We start from the raw sequence: 21,010 nt of genomic DNA on the forward strand, positions 1-21,010 counted from the left end.
ACAACAGCTAAACACCAGTTATAGTGCCAACTTTATAAACAACATGGTTCTGTACACCTACTCTTCATTTTTTTATTTAACCTTTATTTAAACCTTTTTTTATTTAAGATCAAATTCTTATTTACAATGACGGCCTACCCCGGCCAAACCCGGACGACGCTGGGCCAATTGTGCGCCGCCCTATGGGGCTTCCACAAAATCTTTCCCATGCCTACTCCACTCAAATATTGTGGAAACGGAGTAAAACTAGCCTCTATGTTTCAACTTGTACTCCCAGTGCAGAAAAATCTGCATTTTCCAGGCTCTTTCATGCTTTCCACATTAAACAAGCCGAGACCAGATGTTCCTTCCTTCCTTAGCCTCTCCCATCTCTGTGTGAGTCACTGCTGGAGCCAGATCACATTCCCCTGAATGGTCTCCTCACCTCTGACCAGTTGCCGGTGGACCAGTCCGCGGGGCAGGGGACATGAGTGTTACAGGGTGCCGCTGACTCAGGCCTGGGCATGTGGTGACATTCAGAGGGCTGCAGGGCTCTGTTCTCCTCCAGACCCACGGCCTGGATGCATAGCACCGTCCTCTTGGCCAAGCCCTTCTCACCGCACGTGGCCGAGCATTTCTGCCACTCACCCACCCACCATCTGAATGGAATGGCCACGGAGAAAGACAGACAGAAAGTGTAATGTGTGTGTGTGTGTTTATGCTTAGTGCATGTATGAGAGGGTGTGTTCCTTCTAGTGTGTTTATGAACGCATGTATGATTTGTTTGTGTGTGCATGTACGTGCGTGTGTGTGTATTTTAGAGCATGCGAGCCCTACAGTGGGTCTTGTCCCAGTAGAAATCTGGTCCTGGGGGAAAACTCACATGGCTGGGCAAAGCTCCTCGTTGCAGCTGGCTCGTTTATCGTCAGGACGGGTCGTTGGGTCACAGTAGCCCTCTTCCACTATCCCAGAGGTCCTCTCCACACAGTGAACAATCTGTCGCTGGACACCTTGAATTCCAGTGGGATATATAGGAACAGCTGTTAGAAATGATACACACCCACACACAGAAAGACCCACACAGATTCTAACACACGTATACACGCAGTAACGGAGACAGACAGACAGACATGTATACTTCATGTACACACACACACACACACACACACACACACACACACATCTAAAACGCAGACACACACCAAAGCACCCAGACATATCCTTGGACAAGCATCAAGCAGCAGGCATCAGAACAGAAACTTCCACAGGCATGAACACAAGTCCAATGTTTCTACAGTTTAAGATAAACGACTGATTAATTGCTTTCAATGCAGATTCCTACAGCAAATGCTGGTCTGTCAACGTTGTTGCAGTGAACACATCTATATCCAGTAATTAATAGACCGTAGACTGGGATCTGGAATGATCTGCAGGCATTGTGGGTTGTCAAATTACCAATGCAATTAAATTCTGGAAACATGGATAATTATTAAAAGACTGAATATAAATGAATGTTAGGCTAATACATTATACTGTTATTCATTATATAACGTGTCTTCCTTAATGATGAATTATAGATATTACTCTACATTTTATACCCAGCAATATAGGGGTAACTTGAGATTTTGCAAAGGGGTTACTGTAGGTCAATGTTTACAGTAGTTCAAAACACAAAGAACTCTGAAATCCATTGGAGACACATTCCTAATTATTCTCATAAACTTCTGTCTAGCAAGCTGGGACTTGTCTGAATGTAAAACAGAAACTTTATTATCCAGCTTCATCTTCTGCTCGGCTCACAGCTCCCCGAGATAACATCCCTCACATCTCACACCTCATAGCCAGAACAAGACTAAAATCTAGGAAGCAGCTGTGGTGAGAGTTGTGTTTGTGAGACAGCCCTGGACAAGACAAGAAGGAAACCCCTTGAGGCGGCGAGACAGATTTATCTGTTCCTCTCATCTTTCTCCCAGTCATTACCCTCTACTCCCCCTCAGGGCTTCCAACCCATCTGAGCAGGGGCCAACCTCTCACCTCCACCGGTCCTTCCTGCATGGGCCAATGAGACGGCTTTGTCTGCTAGCTGACTTACACCTTGATTGACAAACCCTGGGAGGGGGAGGGGGAGGCACGGCAACCATTGGGAGAGGGAGGGGGAGGCACGGCAACCCTGGGAGAGGGAGGGGGAGGCACGGCAACCCTGGGAGGGGGAGGGGGAGGCACGGCAACCATTGGGAGAGGACGGGGGAGGCACGGCAACCCTTGGGAGAGGGAGGGGGAGGCACGGCAACCCTTGGGAGAGGGAGGGGGAGGCACGGCAACCCTTGGGAGAGGGAGGCACGGCAACCCTTGGGAGAGTGAGGCACGGCAACCCTTGGGAGAGGGAGGCACGGCAACCCTTGGGAGAGGGAGGCACGGCAACCCTTGGGAGAGGGAGGCACGGCAACCCTTGGGAGAGGGAGGCACGGCAACCCTTGGGAGAGGGAGGCACGGCAACCCTTGGGAGAGTGAGGCACGGCAACCCTTGGGAGAGGGAGGCACGGCAACCCTTGGGAGAGGGAGGCACGGCAACCCTTGGGAGAGGGAGGCACGGCAACCCTTGGGAGAGGGAGGCACGGCAACCCTTGGGAGAGGGAGGCACGGCAACCCTTGGGAGAGGGAGGGGGAGGCGCGGCAACCCTTGGGAGAGGGAGGGGGAGGCACGGCAACCCTTGGGAGAGGGAGGGGGAGGCGCGGCAACCCTTGGGAGAGGGAAGGGGAGGCGCGGCAACCCTTGGGAGAGGGAAGGGGAGGCACGGCAACCCTTGGGAGAGGGAGGGGGAGGCATGGCAACCCTTGGGAGAGGGAGGGGGAGGCACGGCAACCCTTGGGAGAGGGAGGGGAGGCACAGCAACCCTTGCGAGGGGGAGGGAGGGGGAGGCACGGCAACCCTTGCGAGGGGGAGGGAGGGGGAGGCACGGCAACCCTTGGGAGAGGGAGGGGGAGGCACGGCAACCCTTGCGAGGGGGAGGGAGGGGGAGGCACGGCAACCCTTGGGAGGGGGAGGGGGAGGCGCAGCAACCCTTGGGAGAGGGAGGGGGAGGCACGGCAACCCTTGGGAGAGGGAGGGGGAGGCACGGCAACCCTTGGGAGAGGGAGGGGGAGGCACGGCAACCCTTGGGAGAGGGAGGCACGGCAACCCTTGGGAGAGGGAGGGGGAGGCACGGCAACCCTTGGGAGAGGGAAAGGGAGGCACGGCAACCCTTGGGAGAGGGAGGGGGAGGCACGGCAACCCTTGGGAGAGGGAGGGGGAGGCACGGCAACCCTTGGGAGAGGGAGGGGGAGGCACGGCAACCCTTGGGAGAGGGAGGGGGAGGCACGGCAACCCTTGGGAGAGGGAGGGGGAGGCACGGCAACCCTTGGGAGAGGGAAAGGGAGGCACGGCAACCCTTGGGAGAGGGAGGGGGAGGCACGGCAACCCTTGGGAGAGGGAGGCACATCTTGTCCGCTGGTTAAAGAATACCGTTCAGTCTGTCGAACCAGTAGAAAGGGATGAAGGGATGGAGTGAGGGGAAAGGGGGACAGGTAAGGGGGGAAGAGGGAGGAAATGACATCAGATAAGGGACTGGGAAAAGGGAAGCCAGATGGTGGGAAGTATCAGTGGGATCTGCTATCAGAGACGTAGATTAGAGGGATGCTCAGGAGCATGTCTGATGTATTGGTTAAACCACGGGTCCCTCACATAATGTATTCTGCAGAATGAGGCTCACATCATTTTGCTCACAGCAGTATCTTGATAAAAGAGGTGTATATCTAAAGTATAGCTGTTACACTCCTACACGGCTTGAATAGAACGGGACAGAACCCCTGGGCTTTCCTGGGAAAGTCATAACATTAAACTGAACGGTGGGAACCAGTCATTTTATACCCAGAACTCACCAGGTGTAATGTACTTCAACTTGTGAATACTGCATAGGATTATATTGTATGATAGGAAATGAAACATTCAGTGACAGCTATGGTAAACTATCATGTTCTGATATGATAAACACAGAGCAATGTCAATCTCTATCTCAGATCTACTCCACAATAATGAGGGAAAGAGATTGGGAACTACTTATCCAGACAGTCAAAACTACTCTTTCCATGACATAGACTGACCAGGTGAATCCAGGTGAAAGCTATGATCCCGTATTGATGTCACTTGTTAAAACCACTTCAATCAGTGCAGATGAAGGGGAGGAGACAGGTTAAAGGATTTTAAGCCTTGAGACAATTGAGACATGGATTACGTACGTGTGCCATTGAGGGTGAATGGGCAAGACAAAATATTTAAGTGCCTTTGAACGGGGTATGGTAGTAAGTGCCAGGCATAATGCATTCACAAACCAGAGGAGAGTCAGAGAGTACTGTATACAAGCAGACTTCAGTCCAACTACAGTAGGAGGCGTGTCATCAGCCGCCTACATAGAAATACCAAGAATTCACCACGGCTCAGTATTCCAAAGAAGAAAGTCATTAAGTCAGCATGGTTATAACAGAGGACAGAGATGTATCAGAATAATAAAATCACATTTATATAGAAAATATAATTGACTTAGTCAAAGATACAATTTAGTGGAGGCATTCAGCTACAGTTATTGTAATTGCTTTTTTGCCCTTGTCATAATGAAAAACAGCATGGAATGTGGGGTCGTTATTAGTTGATTTAAATCGATTTGTTAGTTTTGTGATGATAAAAGGAAGACCTAAATTCCTATATACAGGGGTATAGAGAGGGGTATAGAGGGGGGTATAGAGAGGGGTATAGAGGGGGGTATAGAGAGGGGTATAGAGGGGGGTATAGAGAGGGGTATAGAGAGGGGCATAGAGAGGGGCATAGAGAGGGGTATAGAGGGGTATAGAGAGGGGTATAGAGAGGGGTATAGAGAGGGGTATAGAGAGGGGCATAGAGGGGTATAGAGAGGGGTATAGAGAGGGGTATAGAGAGGGGTATAGAGAGGGGTATAGAGGGGTATAGAGAGGGGCATAGAGAGGGGTATAGAGAGGGGCATAGAGGGGTATAGAGAGGGGTATAGAGAGGGGCATAGAGAGGGGTATAGAGAGGGGTATAGAGAGGGGCATAGAGGGGTATAGAGAGGGGTATAGAGAGGGGCATAGAGGGGTATAGAGAGGGGCATAGAGGGGGGTATAGAGAGGGGCATAGAGAGGGGTATAGAGAGGGGTATAGAGAGGGGCATAGAGAGGGGTATAGAGAGGGGTATAGAGAGGGGTATAGAGAGGGGTAGAGAGAGGGGTATAGAGAGGGGCATAGAGAGGGGCATAGAGGGGTATAGAGAGGGGCATAGAGAGGGGCATAGAGAGGGGCATAGAGAGGGGTATAGAGAGGGGTATAGAGAGGGGTATAGAGAGGGGCATAGAGAGGGGTATAGAGAGGGGCATAGAGAGGGGCATAGAGAGGGGCATAGAGAGGGGTATAGAGAGGGGCATAGAGGGGTATAGAGAGGGGTATAGAGAGGGGTATAGAGAGGGGCATAGAGAGGGGTATAGAGAGGGGCATAGAGAGGGGTATAGAGAGGGGTATAGAGAGGGGCATAGAGAGGGGTATAGAGAGGGGCATAGAGAGGGGTATAGAGAGGGGTATAGAGAGGGGCATAGAGAGGGGTATAGAGAGGGGTATAGAGAGGGGCATAGAGAGGGGTATAGAGAGGGGTATAGAGAGGGGTATAGAGAGGGGCATAGAGGGGTATAGAGGGGTATAGAGGGGTATAGAGAGGGGCATAGAGAGGGGTATAGAGAGGGGTATAGAGAGGGGTATAGAGAGGGGCATAGAGAGGGGTATAGAGAGGGGCATAGAGAGGGGCATAGAGAGGGGCATAGAGAGGGGTATAGAGAGGGGCATAGAGGGGTATAGAGAGGGGTATAGAGAGGGGTATAGAGAGGGGTATAGAGAGGGGCATAGAGGGGTATAGAGGGGTATAGAGGGGTATAGAGAGGGGCATAGAGAGGGGTATAGAGAGGGGTATAGAGAGGGGCATAGAGAGGGGCATAGAGAGGGGTATAGAGAGGGGTATAGAGAGGGGTATAGAGAGGGGCATAGAGAGGGGTATAGAGAGGGGCATAGAGAGGGGTATAGAGAGGGGTATAGAGAGGGGCATAGAGAGGGGTATAGAGAGGGGTATAGAGAGGGGTATAGAGAGGGGCACTGTGTTGAGCATTGGATGATAAAGTAAAGAAATAAGTTAGTCTGTGTAGTGAAATGGAAGGAAACTACTTAACATTCTTCAGGCAAGAAGAATGATACCAGCACGCACCCATAAAATAACCTGCATTTGTGAAATTCAAAATCGAGCCTCCATTCTCCAGAAGGCTCAATTTGAAAACCCACTTATAGTTAAATCGCAGTACTCCTATGAGTACCTGCTAAAGAGACAGGCTCTTAGCCATTGAGATTTTTTCATAGAATTTGAAGACTGTATAGAGAAGCAAGACCATCTGTGCTCAAATTACGACCTCAGATGGCATAAAACTAAATTAAATCGCACAAGCGTCTCATTTAATACAGGAGGCCTGCAGTATGAAAATGTATGCACTCACTAACTGTAAGTCGCTCTGGATAAGAGCGTCTGCTAAATGACTAAAATGTCAAATGTAATAAAAACATGGTGCCTGAGCAGATGTCAACATATCGGAATTTGGTGCAGCTTGTTACCAGGGTAGGCCTCATCTTGCATTAATCTATACTGCTAAATGGTCTCTCCAATCCCATGATTTCCATTGGGATGCTAATTGTCCACATGTTGCCATCCATGGCAGAAGATTCATTATAAACAACTAGTCATTTATTGTGATAGGGAAAAGAAATGACAAACGGAAATTCTGATAAGTATTCAGAAGAGGTTTTTCGCTAACGTCCCCACTTTGCATTCATTACATGTACTTAGGTTTTGAGCTTAAACTCATTTAATAAACAAAACAAAGTGTCGTTCCACAAAGTCTAATTTGTAATTATCTTTGGGAATTTGGCCGCATCATGCCCGTCTTCAATCATTGTAATGAATGACACATGCACTCAGAGGCATACAGATGCCACGACTGGCATGAGTTATTCGAATTTAACACGTTCAGAATCCGAAGTTGTCATCTCATCTCCGAATTCTAAAACTGGACTGCACTTCCGCAGCCTGGCAGACAGTGAATCGCAACGCTGTGGTCAATACCAAATAAGTCATTAGCTGCTCCTCTAGACCAATCAAAAGTTGAGAACCAGTGAGGTAAGATTGAGGTAATTTTAGATCTCATTTTGGCCCCTTTTTTAAAATCTGGGATCCAACGCTGTAGGTGTTGGCTTAAACACAGCATATACAGGCATACACAGTAGAGAACCACACATTACATAAGCCACAACTAAATGATAATGAACAATTAGTATTTCCTCCAGGGTAGGATTATGAAGGTTTATACTTGGAGTATTGGCAAAAGTCCCATATAAACACTGGGCCTATTGAGACCGCCCTAGACACACTGGGCAGAAAGTCATTTTCTATGAGAAAGATCAGATGAATACTAGCAGCATGAAGAGGATCCTAAGCAATCAACACTGAGAACATCTAAACAGTGGGGCGCTTCAGTAGTTCTGTTGTCTTCACACTGCTTTACATGCTCGACAACTGTGAAGATTTTCGCGAGTTCAATATCCTGACTACAAGATGCTGTTCTTTCTAAGCCCTCATGCAGAGTACCAAGTAACTTAGGCAACCTCATGTAAAGTGTTGGTCCCATGTTTCATGAGCTGAAATACAAGGTTCCCAGAACTGTTCCATCTGTACAAAAATATTATTTCTCTGACACCTTGTGCACAAATTTGTTTACATTCATTTTAGTGAACGTTTCTCCAAGATAATCCATCCACCTGACAGGTGTGCCATATCAAGAAGCTGTTAAACAGCATGATCATTACACAGGTGCACCTTGTGCTGGGGACAATGAAAGGCCACTCTAAAATGTGCAGTTTCATCACACAACACAATGCCACAGATGTCTCAAGTTTTGAGGGAGCGTGCAGTTGGCATGCTGACTTCCGGAATGTCCACCAGAGCTGTTGCCAGAGAATTGAATGTTCATTTCTCTACCATAAGTCTGCCTCCAACGTCGTTTTAGAGAATTTGGCAGCATGTCCAACCGGCCTCACAACCGCAGACCACGTGTAACCACGCCAGCCGAGGACCTCCACATCCTGCTTCTTCACCTGCGGGATCGTCTGAGACCAGCCACCCGGACAGCTGATGAAACTGAGGAGTATTTCTGTCTATAATAAAGCCCTTTTGTGGGGAAAAACGTATTCTGATTGGCTGGGCCTGGCTCCCCAGTGGGTAGGCCTGGCTCCCAGGTGGGTGGAGTCATGCAGTCATGTGAAATCCATAGATTAGGGCCTAATTTATCTATTTAAATTGACTGATTTCCTTATATGAACTGTAAGTCAGTAAAATAGTTGAAATTGTTGCTTGTTGCATGTTGCGTTTATATTTTTGTTCAGTATAGAAAAGGTCAGGTCTGATTCAGAGTGATCAAGACAACTCTCTGGTCTGCTCTTCCTATTTAGTAAACATGATCATGCCAAGAGTCTTGGTTTTTACTCAACAAGTAATTGCAGCGAATTGAAAAGGAAAGAATAAACAGTGCATCCGCCTTGACAATGTCAGATGGGGAAATATAGCTGCACAGATAATTAAATGAAATCTAAAATAAAAGCCTTTTGTGAACTAACACTCACACTTGACTTTCTCCCCCTTAGTAGCTCTGACTTTACTGATAGCTACTTTATTGAGGAAAAATGTACTTACTATGACTGTGATATGTGGTTGTCCCACCTAGGGCTGTTGCGGTGACCGTATTACCGCCACACCGGCGGCCACGAGTCATGAAGGCAGTCAAATTCCACGTGACCATTTAGTCACGGTAATTAGGCTTCTCCAAGCTCTGATGCTGGTCATTAGTAGCCTACCAAACTTGCAAAATCAAAACAATTTTCACACATATATTATTTAGTATATGTAAAGACAAGCTTAAATCAAGAATAGTCTGATGGGTGACAATATTAGCCTATCATTTGTGAATGATATATTATCACTTGTGAATGATGCTCAGCATAATTAACAAAGCCTTTTTTTGGGGCGACGTTTTCGAGTCATAGTCGCACACCTCATGTAGCCTAGCCCATAGGCCTATGTTTTTTAATAAGGTTTGTATCACAACTAAAGTGGCCAAATAACTTCTTAAAATTAAGCACATTAATCCACCTCACAAGGGCATTGCTGCGCTTATAATGTGAAGAAATAGCCTAATAGTTTATCAACATATAAACTAAACGTTCTGATCTGTTGCGTCAGGTCACATTGCTAAAAAAAAGTTTTGGGGATTCTAGCGGTTGTATTAATTTGGGATCTATCGCATCCCACAAATGTCCCAGACTATGTTTGGAATATTTATTTCGCACACAGAATAGAATAGGTTGTCCTCTGTACTATGTGGGAGAGTAGATTGACATTGGCTAGTGCTTTTGCTGTTCGTTAGGCCTACTCATCTGATTGGCTGATGGAAAAGTAAATGTGGACAGTTCTTCCAATATCTTCAATATGCACCTCGGAATTGGATAAGGACGCACGCAGTTGCGTCCCCAAGGTGTCTGTCTTCACTTGTAGCCTGTGAGAAAGACCCGATATGTGATGGAGCGCGCAGCACTCAGGGAGAAGGACACAACGGCCACTGGCCGCAAACGGCATGGATTTTTTTAGGGTGCATTATGGCCACACAATAGGGATGCCGCCGTGAAACTCTAGGCATTATCAAGTGCTTGTCAAATTGTGAATGAGTGACTGATGTAGTATGTGACCATAGCAGAGCTCATGCCTTTCAAGCGACTTTTTTCAAATCATTAGGAGTCGCATCATGTAGCCTTACAATGTATTAAAAATCTAAACATATAGCCCAACGTTTGTAGAACAACTAAAGTTACATGAATAACTCTAAATTAAGGAATACCTATTTATTTGTTAACCGCTCAACACAGAATAGACGCATGTGCGCACTCCCTCAAATCGTTTGGATAAATATCCTTTCTATTTTATTCACCTTTGTTCAATTGTATTCTTCATACTATAAAATGCCGCCACAGAATTCTAAGCAAGTCATGTCTGCTAAATGATATAGTGTAGCCCACAGCCATTTGGGATGGCCAGATCAGGACCTAACATACAGACAACTCAGAGTATGCTATTCTGTTCTTCTGAAATACACTACATTTTCTTCATATCATGCTTCTTTAGACCTGTCTAAAATAAATAATGGTGTAGACTATATTATATGGATTTATTAGACTTTTTTAAATGTAGATATTCCAAAGGTCTGCATCAGTGTGTGGAAGCAAGGAGATGCTAAATGTGTTTAACACTGGAGACACTGAAAGGACATTGACTATTAACTCTAAGTGGATGGGACAGCCCTACTGGAACTCATTAATATGACAATCGTGAGAGCTTCCAAGAAGAGACTGAAAATATAGAGAGGCTCAAACCAAGGACAGATGTCAGACCTTATTTTGGACCAGTATCTTACAGCTGGAAAACAATCCTGCAGCAACAGGAAATGTGAATTATTGTGTGGATTATAATTAAACGGAAATGTTTGTAGGTTTTTTTTTTGTTGATAGGGCAAATCAAGTCAGGAATGTTAAAGTGGAAATTACAAACTTTAGATTAATATATTTCCTTCTGAATGTGTTTGAGCCAATCAGTTGTGTTGTGACAAGGTAGGGGTGGTATACAGAAGATAGCCCTATTTGGTAAAAAACCAAGTCCATATTATGGCAAGAACAGCTCAAATAAGCAAAGAGAAACGACAGTCCATCATTACTTTAAGACATGAAGGTCAGTGAATACGGAACATTTCAAGAACTTTGAACATTTCTTCAAGTGCAGTCGCAAAAACCATTAAGCGCTATGATGAAACTGGCTCTCATGAGGACCGCCACAGGAATGGAAGACCCAGAGTTACCTCTGCTGCAGAGGATAAGTTCATTAGAGTTACCAGCCTCAGAAATTGCAGCCCAAATAAATGCTTCACAGAGTTAAAGTAACAGACACATCTCAACATCAACTGTGCCAGAGGAGACTGTGTGAATCTGGCCTTCATGAATTGCTGTAAAGAAACCACTACTAAAGGACACCAATAATAAGAAGAGACTTGCTTGGGCCAAGAAACACAAGCAATGGACATTAGACCGGTGGAAATTTGTCCTTTGGTCTGGAGTCCAAATTTGAGATAGTTGGTTCCAACCGCCGTGTCTTTGTGAGATGCAGAGTAGGTGAACGGATGATCTCCGCATGTGTGGTTCTCATCGTGAAGCATGGAGGAGGAGGTGTGATGGTGTGGGGGTGCTTTGGTGGTGACACTGTCAATGATTTATTTAGAATTCAAGGCACACTTAACCAGCATGGCTACGACAGCATTCTGCAGCGATATGCCATCCCATCTGGTTTGCGCTTAGTGGGACTATCATTTGTTTTTCAAGAGGACAATGATCCAACACACCTCCAGGCTGTGTAAGGGCTATTTGATGGAGTACTGCATCAGATGACCTGGTCTCCACAATCATCCGACCTAAACCCAATTGAGATGGTTTGGGATGAGTTGGACCGCAGAGTGAAGGAAAAGCTGCCAACAAGTGCTCAGCATATGTGGGAACTCCTTCAAGACTGTTAGAAAAGCATTTCAGGTGAAGCTGGTTGAGAGAATGCCAAGAGTGTGCAAAGCCGTCATCAAGGCAAAGGGTGTATGACTTACTTAAATGGCTCGAAACCTTAATATTATATTTGTTATTATAACCGCGATTGATAATAGACAGTACTGTGCAGCCGTCTTCATCGACCTGGCCAAGGCTTTCGACTCTGTCAACCACCGCATTCTTATTGGCAGACTAAATAGCCTTGGTTTCTCAAATGACTGCCTCGCCTGGTTCACCAACTACTTCTCAGATAGAGTTCAGTGTGTCAAATCGGAGGGCCTGTTGTCTGGACCTATGGCAGTCTCTATGGGGGTGCCACAGGGTTCAATTCTTGGGCCGACACTTTTCTCCGTGTATATCAATGATGTCGCTCTTGCTGCTGGTGACTCTCAGATCCACCTGTACGCAGACGACACCATTTTGTATACATCTGGCCCTTCATTGGACACTGTGTTAACAAACCTCCAAACGAGCTTCAATGCCATACAACAATCCTTCAGTAGCCTCCAACTGCTCTTAAACACTAGTAAAACTAAATGCATGCTTTTCTATCGAACGCTGCTAGCACCCGCCCACCCGACTAGAATCACCACTCTCGACGGGTCTGACCTAGAGTATGTGGACAACTACAAATACCTAGGTGTCTGGTTAGACTGTAAACTCAACTTCCAGACTCACATAAAGAATCTCCAATCCAAAGTTAAATCTAGAATCGGCTTCCTATTTCGCAACAAAGCCTCCTTCACTCATGCTGCCAAACATGCCCTCGTAAAACTGACTATCCTACCGATCCTTGACTTCGGCGATGTCATTTACAAAATAGCCTCCAACACTCTACTCAGCAAATTGGATGTAGTCTATCACAGTGCCATCCGTTTTGTCTCCAAAGCCCCATACACTACCCACCACTGTGACCTGTACGCTCTTGTTGGCTGGTCCTCACTACATGTTCGTCGTCAAACCCACTGGCTCCAGGCCATCTATAAATCACTGCTAGGCAAATCCCCGCCTTATCTTAGCTCATTGGTCACCATAGCAGCACCCACCCGTAGTCTGCGCTCCAGCAGGTATATCTCACTGGTCATTCCCAAAGCCAACACCTCCTTTGGCCGCCATTCCTTCCAGTTCTCTGCTGCCAATGACTGGAACGAATTGCAAAAATCTCTGAAGCTGGAGACTCTTATCTCCCTCAATAACTTTAAGCATCAGTTGTCAGAGCACCTTACCGATCACTGCACCTGTACACAGCCCATCTGAAATTAGCCCACCCAACTACCTCATCCCTATATTGTTATTTATTTTGCTCTTTTGCACCCCAGTATCTCTATTTGCACATAATCTCTTGCACATCTAGCATTCCAGTGTTAATACTATTGTAATTATTTTGCACTATAGCCTATTTATTGCCTTACCTCCATAACTTGCTACATTTGCACACACTGTATATATATTTTCTGTTGTATTTTTGACTTTGTTTTTTACCCCATATGTAACTCTGTGTTGTTTTTATTGCACTGCTTTGCTTTATCTTGGCCAGGTCGCAGTTGTAAATGAGAACCTGTTCTCAACTGGCTTACCTGGTTAAATAAAGGTGAAATAAATAAATAAATAAAAATTAATGACTTGGAGAAGATCTGCAAAGAGGAGTGGGACAAAATCCTTCCTGAGATGTGTGCAAACCTGGTGGCCAACTACAAGAAACATCTGACCTCTGTGATTGCCAACAAGGGTTTTGCCACCAAGTACTAAGTAATGTTTTGCAGAGGGGTCAAATACTTATTTCCCTCATTAAAATGCAAATAAATTTATAACATTTTTGAAATGCGTTTTTCTGGATTTTTTTGTTGTTATTCTGTCTCTCACTGTTCAAATAAACCTACCATTAAAATGATAGACTGATAATTTCGTTGTCAGTGGGCAAACGTACATAATCAGCAGGGGATCAAATACTTTTTTCCTCACTGTATATAAGGTCCCATAGTTGACAGTGCATGTCAGAGCAACAACCAAGCCATGAGGTCGAAGGAATTGTCCGTAGAGCTCCGAGACAGAATTGTGTCGAGGCACAGATCTGGGGAAGGGTAGCAAAAAATGTCTGCAGCATTGAAGATCCCCAAGAACACAGTTCTTAAATGGAATAAGTTTGTAACCACCAAGACTCTTCCTAGAGCTGGCCGCCCGGCCAAACTGAGAAATCGGGGGAGAAGGGCCTTGGTCAGGGAGGTGACCAAGAACCTGATGGTCACTCTGACAGAGCTCTAGAGTTCCTCTGTGGAGATGGGAGAACCTTCCAGAAGGACAACCATCTCTGCAGCACTCCACCAATAAGGTCGATATTGTAGAGTGGCCAGACGGAAGCCACTCCTCAGTAAAAGGCACATGACAGCCCGCTTGGAGTTTGCCAAAAGGCCCCTAAAGACTCTCAGACCATGAGAAACAAGATTCTCTGGTCTGATGAAACCAAGATTGAACTCTTTGGCCTGAATGCCAAGCGTCACGTCTGGAGGAAACCTGCCACCATCCCTATGGTGAAGCATGGTGGTGGCAGCATCATGCTGTAGGGATATTTTTCAGCGGCAGGGACTGGGAGACTAGTCAGGATTGAGGCAAAGATGAACGGAGCAAAGTACAGAGAGATCCTTGATGAAAACCTGCTCCAGAGCGCTCAGGACCTCAGACTGGGGTGAAGGTTCACCTTCCAACAGGACAACGACCCTAAGCACACAGCCAAGACAACGCAGGAGTGGCTTCGGGACAAGTCTCTGAATGTCCTTGAGTGACCCAGCCAGAGCCCTGACTTGAACCTGATCGAACATCTCTGGAGAGACCTGAAAATAGCTGTGCAGCAACGCTCCCCATCTAACCTGACAGAGCTTGAGAGGATCTGCAGAGAAGAATGGGAGAAACTCCCCAAACACAGGTGTGCCAAGCTTGTAACGTCATACCTAAGAAGACTTGATGCTGTAATCGCTGCCAAAGGTGTTTCAACAAAGTAATAGTAAAGGGTCTGAATACTTATGTAAATGTGATATTTCCGTTTTTTATTTGTAATAAGTTAGCACATTTTTCAAAAAACCTGTTTTGGCTTTGTCATTATGGGGTATTGTGTGTAGATTGATGAGGAGAAAAAAATCAATTTAATCAATTTTAGAATAAGGCTGTAACGTAACAAAATGTGTAAAAAGTCAAGGGGTCTGAATACTTTCCGCAGGCACTGTATTTGAGAATAATGAAATCGCAGTCAGGCCAGAACAGTATTTATGCTGCACCCAAAAGCTGTGGATGTTTATGGAGTCTGGTCATCGCCCTCTGCTCTCCTGGCGATAAAGCCTGCTGCGACTCTCTCTCCAGCACAGCACTCTGAAATTAACTTCAGGACACCGCTGTCAGGACACCGCTGTCAGGACACTGCTGTCAGGACACCGCTGTCAGGAAACTGCTGTCAGGACACCGCTGTCAGGACAGGTGGCAGAAAGAAAGGAAGAGAATGTTGGGAAACTTCTCCCAAAACCTATTTCGGGGAGTCAGCCAGCCATGATGCAGACAGATGGCCTTAGTCTCAGAGGCACTCGTGCAACCAGCTGATACTCCAGCACTCAAGGAGTATCAGCCCACAGCATTGCCTTTGCTTTAGTTCCCCTTGAGTGCTCTGTCGTTTGGCTAAAACCATTTGGGACTTGGGAGCAAACTTTTCACCCTTCATTCTAATTAACTCAATACGTATCCAATCTGAAAGTAAGACTGCTTTTCTACATGTCACCTTTGAACGTGCCAGTTACACATTAGCAGACCTGTCTTGGATGAAATGGCCAATTAACTTTCTCACTTTGGAAAGGCCAAAAGTAGCCCTTTACACAGGTTGAAAATGGCAGATTTGGACACCAATAAGCACCGAAATTAGAACGCAGTGGCTGTACAGTAACATGCTACACATGACGTCAGAGCTCAGGGTCTCCGCTTCACAGCTCTGTATGTTTTTTTTGTTTGTCGTTGTTGTCCGAGTGAGGGAAATGAAGATGACTCGATGTATTTTGAAAGTTGAGACGTCGAGGATCATAATGAAAAACTGCTGTGATGTCATACAAGCCAAACACCTCTGACTCCAAATGTGCACTTTACATTTTTCATATCATAAAACTAATGCAATATTTAGGGTCAACATTTATGTTCACTATGTTGGATGTACAGTTACAAGATGACATGCTGTTATACTATGGGTTGCCCTGAACAGAATAAGACTGTTTGTTGTATTGCAAATAACATTTTCCACGGACCACACATCTGAATGCACTCATGACTCCATAATATGCGCACCAAAATGACGATCTGCTTCTCTGAATTGCGTTGTGAAAGCCTAATACAGTGTGATCATATTTTATCATTTAGCTTAGTCATGTTGGCAATAGAAGCTTTCAAATGATGCCCACCTGACCCAGATTTATAAACGGACCGTTTTTTGGATTGCGTAGACAACAGCAAATTGTGCGAAGGCGGGGATGCTGGGCTGTGTTCCAAACAAGAGTGTGTGTTCTAGTTCCTCAACAGCACAGCTAGGAGAGCTAAAAACATTTACCTTATAGTTGAAGACTGAGTCATAAAAGTGCATTGAAACTACTTTGGAACTGTGCACATTTTGGAGAGGTTTGTGTCCACTTTGGAGAGGTTTGTGTCCACTTTGGAGAGGTTTGTGCACACTTTGGAGAGGTTTGTGTCCACTTTGGAGAGGTTTGTGTCCACTTTGGAGAGGTTTGTGTCCACTTTGGAGAGGTTTGTGTCCACTTTGGAGAGGTTTGTGTCCACTTTGGAGAGGTTTGTGTCCACTTTGGAGAGGTTTGTGTCCACTTTGGAGAGGTTTGTGTCCAATTTGGAGAGGTTTGTGTCCACTTTGGAGAGGTTTGTGTCCAGGTGGAGACACCAGTTAGACCTCTCACTCAAACTCCTGTCATTAATTTGTCTTATGTTGCACCTACCCCACATTTTCCAAGAATATTCTTATCACGTTACTGAACGTATCCAGAGGGTTTTCAAATTTCTTTATCAACAAATGCGGCGAAAAGTACAGTTAATGTAAAATGCACATCACATGAACAGTGTAAGGTTTGGATTCAGTCTGGTGTCAGGTGAACTGTTGTGTCCTCACCTTTAGTCTAATAATATTCCCATAATCTCTAAACTGTTCCCTTTTCATTGTTACCATGGTTATGCATATGCATTCCATATTTTTCTGTCAGAAACATTTCAATGTAGCCCGATGTAGCCCTATCCATATAGACCTATAGCCCTATCCATATAGACCTATAGCCCTATCCATATAGACCTATAGCCCTATCCATATAGACCTATAGCCCTATCCATATAGACCTATAGCCCTATCCATATAGACCGATTCCCAGGAGATGCAGAGGTTACTTCTCTTAAGTCAGAGAATCCTTGCAGCAAGTCAGTTTTCCACTCAATTTCAGAGGGCCTTTTTTAAGGCAGTACACTAAATGTAATTACTGAATTATTACACAGCCTTTGATCCTTGAGAATCATATTCCAGAAGAGAGCAACTTGATTAAAAGCCTTTCATCCTTTGCAGAACTTTGGCGAGAGAGCATATTCAAGTAACTTTTGGTTGACTTTAATGACAAGTTAATAATTAATTCTGGCCTGATTAATAATTGATTCTGGCCAGATTCTGGCAGGATTTGAGAGCCAGAAGACACACTTTATAACCACTGAATATCAAAGCACTAGTGTAAAAAAAGTCTATATACAATAACATTCTTTACTCATCCATACCATTTGTAATCGATTATCATGTGGTTGCTTTCTTGTTCAACTGAAGATGGTTAGGGACCCAAGAGAAATACGAATAGAGGTATACACCAGCACTTCAGAAAAAAAGATCAAAGACTTTTTTGAAAACTTTGACATGATATAAAATGCAGTCTGGACAAGCATTTCCACCCAATTTTCTTTACACTATGGAATTATGGGTAACTGCATCACTCCATGACCCTTAAGCCAGTTTAAGTCAGAAAACAATAACATAATGAGGGATTTTCCTGTCGATCATTGCATTTGCAAATAATTCTATACAATTTAAAGTTTTAAATATGCGTAACACAGGGACTAGCTAAATGTAAGAAACTGTCAAAGTATTTCCTGTAAAAGTAGAGGGAAGAAGAAGATGACTGGATGGTTCAATGAATAAAGCGGAATAACATCAAAAAGAGTGGCAGTGATTTTCACGTTCCGTCAAGTGTATGAAGCTCGTTGTTACTGTCTGGATTGAAATTACCCCATTTGCGACTCGCTTCTTTAAGGTAGAAAAAGACAGATGTGTGAAGAAGTTTCTTTCATAGCCTGACTGGATATTCCCTGCTACAGTAAACAATGTAAGGAATTCTCAAATACCTGGTGAAAGCTCTCTTACACTCGTTCGCAATGATCCTTTTAAACTTCAAACTTCTTACCATTAAGGAGGGCAGTGTTGAATTAGTCTCTCAAATCAGAATAATTAGCTAGGAATGTTTTCCTTTGAGTATGACTATGTTGCATCTTTGAGGGGTTCATGTGGGTTCAAATGGGTCCTTCACAGAGGATGAGTGAATCATGCCCAACGAAATTCAACAAGGCCTTGGATTAGAAATACCCTCCACAGAGGTATTCCATGCTGTTGGCATCCTTCACTACCCTCCACAGAGGGATTCCATGCTATTGGCATCCACTGAGAAATATAGTTTCACCACAATTTATTTGAATGTTGTTGGTTGTGACTCACACTAAAAGAGTAATGTTGTTGGTTGTGACTCACACTGAAAGAGTAATGTTGTTGGTTGTGACTCACACTAAAAGAGTAATGTTGTTGGTTGTGACTCACACTGAAAGAGTAATGTTGTTGGTTGTGACTCACACTACAAGAGTAATGTTGTTGGTTGTGACTCACACTGAAAGAGTAATGTTGTTGGTTGGGAATCACACTGAAAGAGTAATGTTGTTGGTTGTGACTCACACTACAAGAGTAATGTTGTTGGGTGGGACTCACAATGAAAGAGTAATGTTGTTGGTTGTGACTCACACTGAAAGAGTAATGTTGTTGGTTGGGACTCACACTACAAGAGTAATGTTGTTGGTTGGGACTCACACCAAAAGAGTAATGTTGTTGGTTGTGACTCACACTGAAAGAGTAATGTTGTTGGTTGGGACTCACACCAAAAGAGTAATGTTGTTGGTTGGGACTCACACTAAAAGAGTAATGTTGTTGGTTGTGACTCACACTGAAAGAGTAATGTTGTTGGTTGTGACTAACACTAAAATAGTAATAAACAAGTAGTAACATCCTATCCTATCCTATCATATAATATAATGTATATATATTTTAGAAAGTTCAAAGCTTAAAAACGGTTGGCCAGGTTTTTATTATCTAGTGAATTAATACATTGTAACAGGATCCCATAAGAGACTAAGCAAAGCCACTCATGCATGCATGGTAACCTGGATGTGTTGTAAGCAGTAGGCCAGTAGGATATAATGAACTACTTCTCTGGGTAAACATCCATTGTAGCCAACCACCATTATTGGGGTCTTACCTGTCCCGCAGGTGGCACTGCACTCAGTCCATGAGCCATACTTCCAGAAGAAACCGGGGATAGGGATGTCGTTGTCTGAGTCTAGAAGAGTCTCTCTATGGATGGTGTACTCATAGCGCACCCCTGGGTTGGTCTCCTGGAAGAGTAGCTGTAGAACATAGGATCAATCACAATGAGACAGACAGACAGCATGAGACCGACAGACAGCATGAGACCGACAGACAGCATGAGACCGATGAGGCAGCATGAGACCAATGAGGCAGGCCAGCATGCGACAGAAGAGCCAGCATGCGACAGACGAGCCAGCATGCGACAGACGAGCCAGCACGCGACAGCACGAGACAGCACGAGACAGCACGAGGCAGCACGAGGCAGCACGAGACGACACGAGACAGCACGAGACAGCATGAGACAGACGAGACAGCATGAGACAGCATGAGACAGACGAGACAGCATGAGACAGACGAGACAGCATGAGACAGACAGACAAAACCACTAAACACACAAACTAAAAGGTCAAACAGTCAACAAGCCATTGCTGCATCGGAGCACATATTTCTTGAAGTGAGTGATGTTGAAGGGTTTGTTGTTTGGTGTGTACTCTGTCTGTCTGTGTGTGTGTGTGTGTGCGCGCGTTTGTGTGTGTGTGTCATGCTGTGCAGTGGTAATAGGGGGGGGGCATGTCTTTTGGGGAGTGTGTGGAATGTGCTCATGTTAGTGGTATGAGATGTGTGTGGCTAATATGTGTTTAGGAGATTGGATTGGGTGGTGGATGATCCCACAGGAGGGGGGCATGGATGGTCTCCCCTCCCAGCCAGCCAGTCAGACGGCCAGCCAGCCAGACGGCCAGCTCACCCGGGTGCTGGAGCTCGCAACGAGTCAACACACCCATGCCAGCCAAAAGCACAATCACAGACCAATTTCCACTTTAATTTCTGGACCAAGCATCCTTGGGAAGCCCAGAGCTGATCTCAGCTATCCAAACAGACAGGATGTAAAGTTAGAACAGGTCAGCTTGGGACAGCGCCGGGAGACTGCCAGGGCTGTAATACCCGGTTATACGCCGCCCGTATCCAAAGCTTGCACAGGCAGTAAGCAATAACTCATGCTGCATCCTCCATAGAGCAGGGGTCTGCAACCTATTTTAGCATGAGAGCTACTTTAAATGAAACATGTCTCAAGATACACATTCTGCTCTTCTCCCCTGCAACTCTTCCCAGGGTCCTTAGCAAACAAGAGAAAGTAGTGCACTATGTTTTCTGTTAATATACCCAGTAAAATAATGGTCAATAAACAACTAAGGGGGCCCCTATAAAATCAGATTTTTTTTCTCCCAATTTATGGCCTCAGTTAAACATTTCCTGTTTTTTCACTCTTAAAATTACAGTTGTTCGTAGAGAAACAACGTATCTGGATGTTCTGAGTCCATGTCACTGCTTAAATCACATCAGAATACATTGTTTTTTTAGGTGTGGAAGAAAACGTATTTAGATTTTGAGTAATTCCCTTTAATTGCGCCTCTATAGAGTGAGGAGTGTGTGTAATCTGCAGGTCTAGTGATGGTTCTGTGCTGTTGCTGCTCATTTCATGGCAACGTTTCCAAATAACAAATAATAGATACAAATGACATACTTACACATGATATACACTATACATACAGAAGTATGTGGACACCCCTTTAAATGAGTGGATT

The 21,010-nt window shown here is 45.1% G+C and overlaps 1 protein-coding gene across 1 annotated transcript in view; it reads right to left on the reverse strand.

Moving 5' to 3' along the window:
• The window catches only part of LOC311111422 (A disintegrin and metalloproteinase with thrombospondin motifs 7-like), a gene marked incomplete at its 5' end in the record, with an annotated part of 143,718 nt that overhangs the window by 45,482 nt on the left and 77,226 nt on the right, over window positions 1-21,010 (reverse strand). The window contains 3 exons of the mRNA XM_084154137.1: window positions 425-638; window positions 863-989; window positions 19,318-19,465. Of these exons, the coding sequence (XP_084010263.1) occupies window positions 425-638; window positions 863-989; window positions 19,318-19,465 (489 nt within the window). The remainder of the gene's footprint in view (window positions 1-424; window positions 639-862; window positions 990-19,317; window positions 19,466-21,010) is intronic.

The sequence above is a fragment of the Coregonus lavaretus genome (assembly GCF_964263955.1).
Source record: "Coregonus lavaretus genome assembly, chromosome: 37".
Taxonomy (NCBI): Eukaryota; Metazoa; Chordata; class Actinopteri; order Salmoniformes; family Salmonidae; genus Coregonus; species Coregonus lavaretus.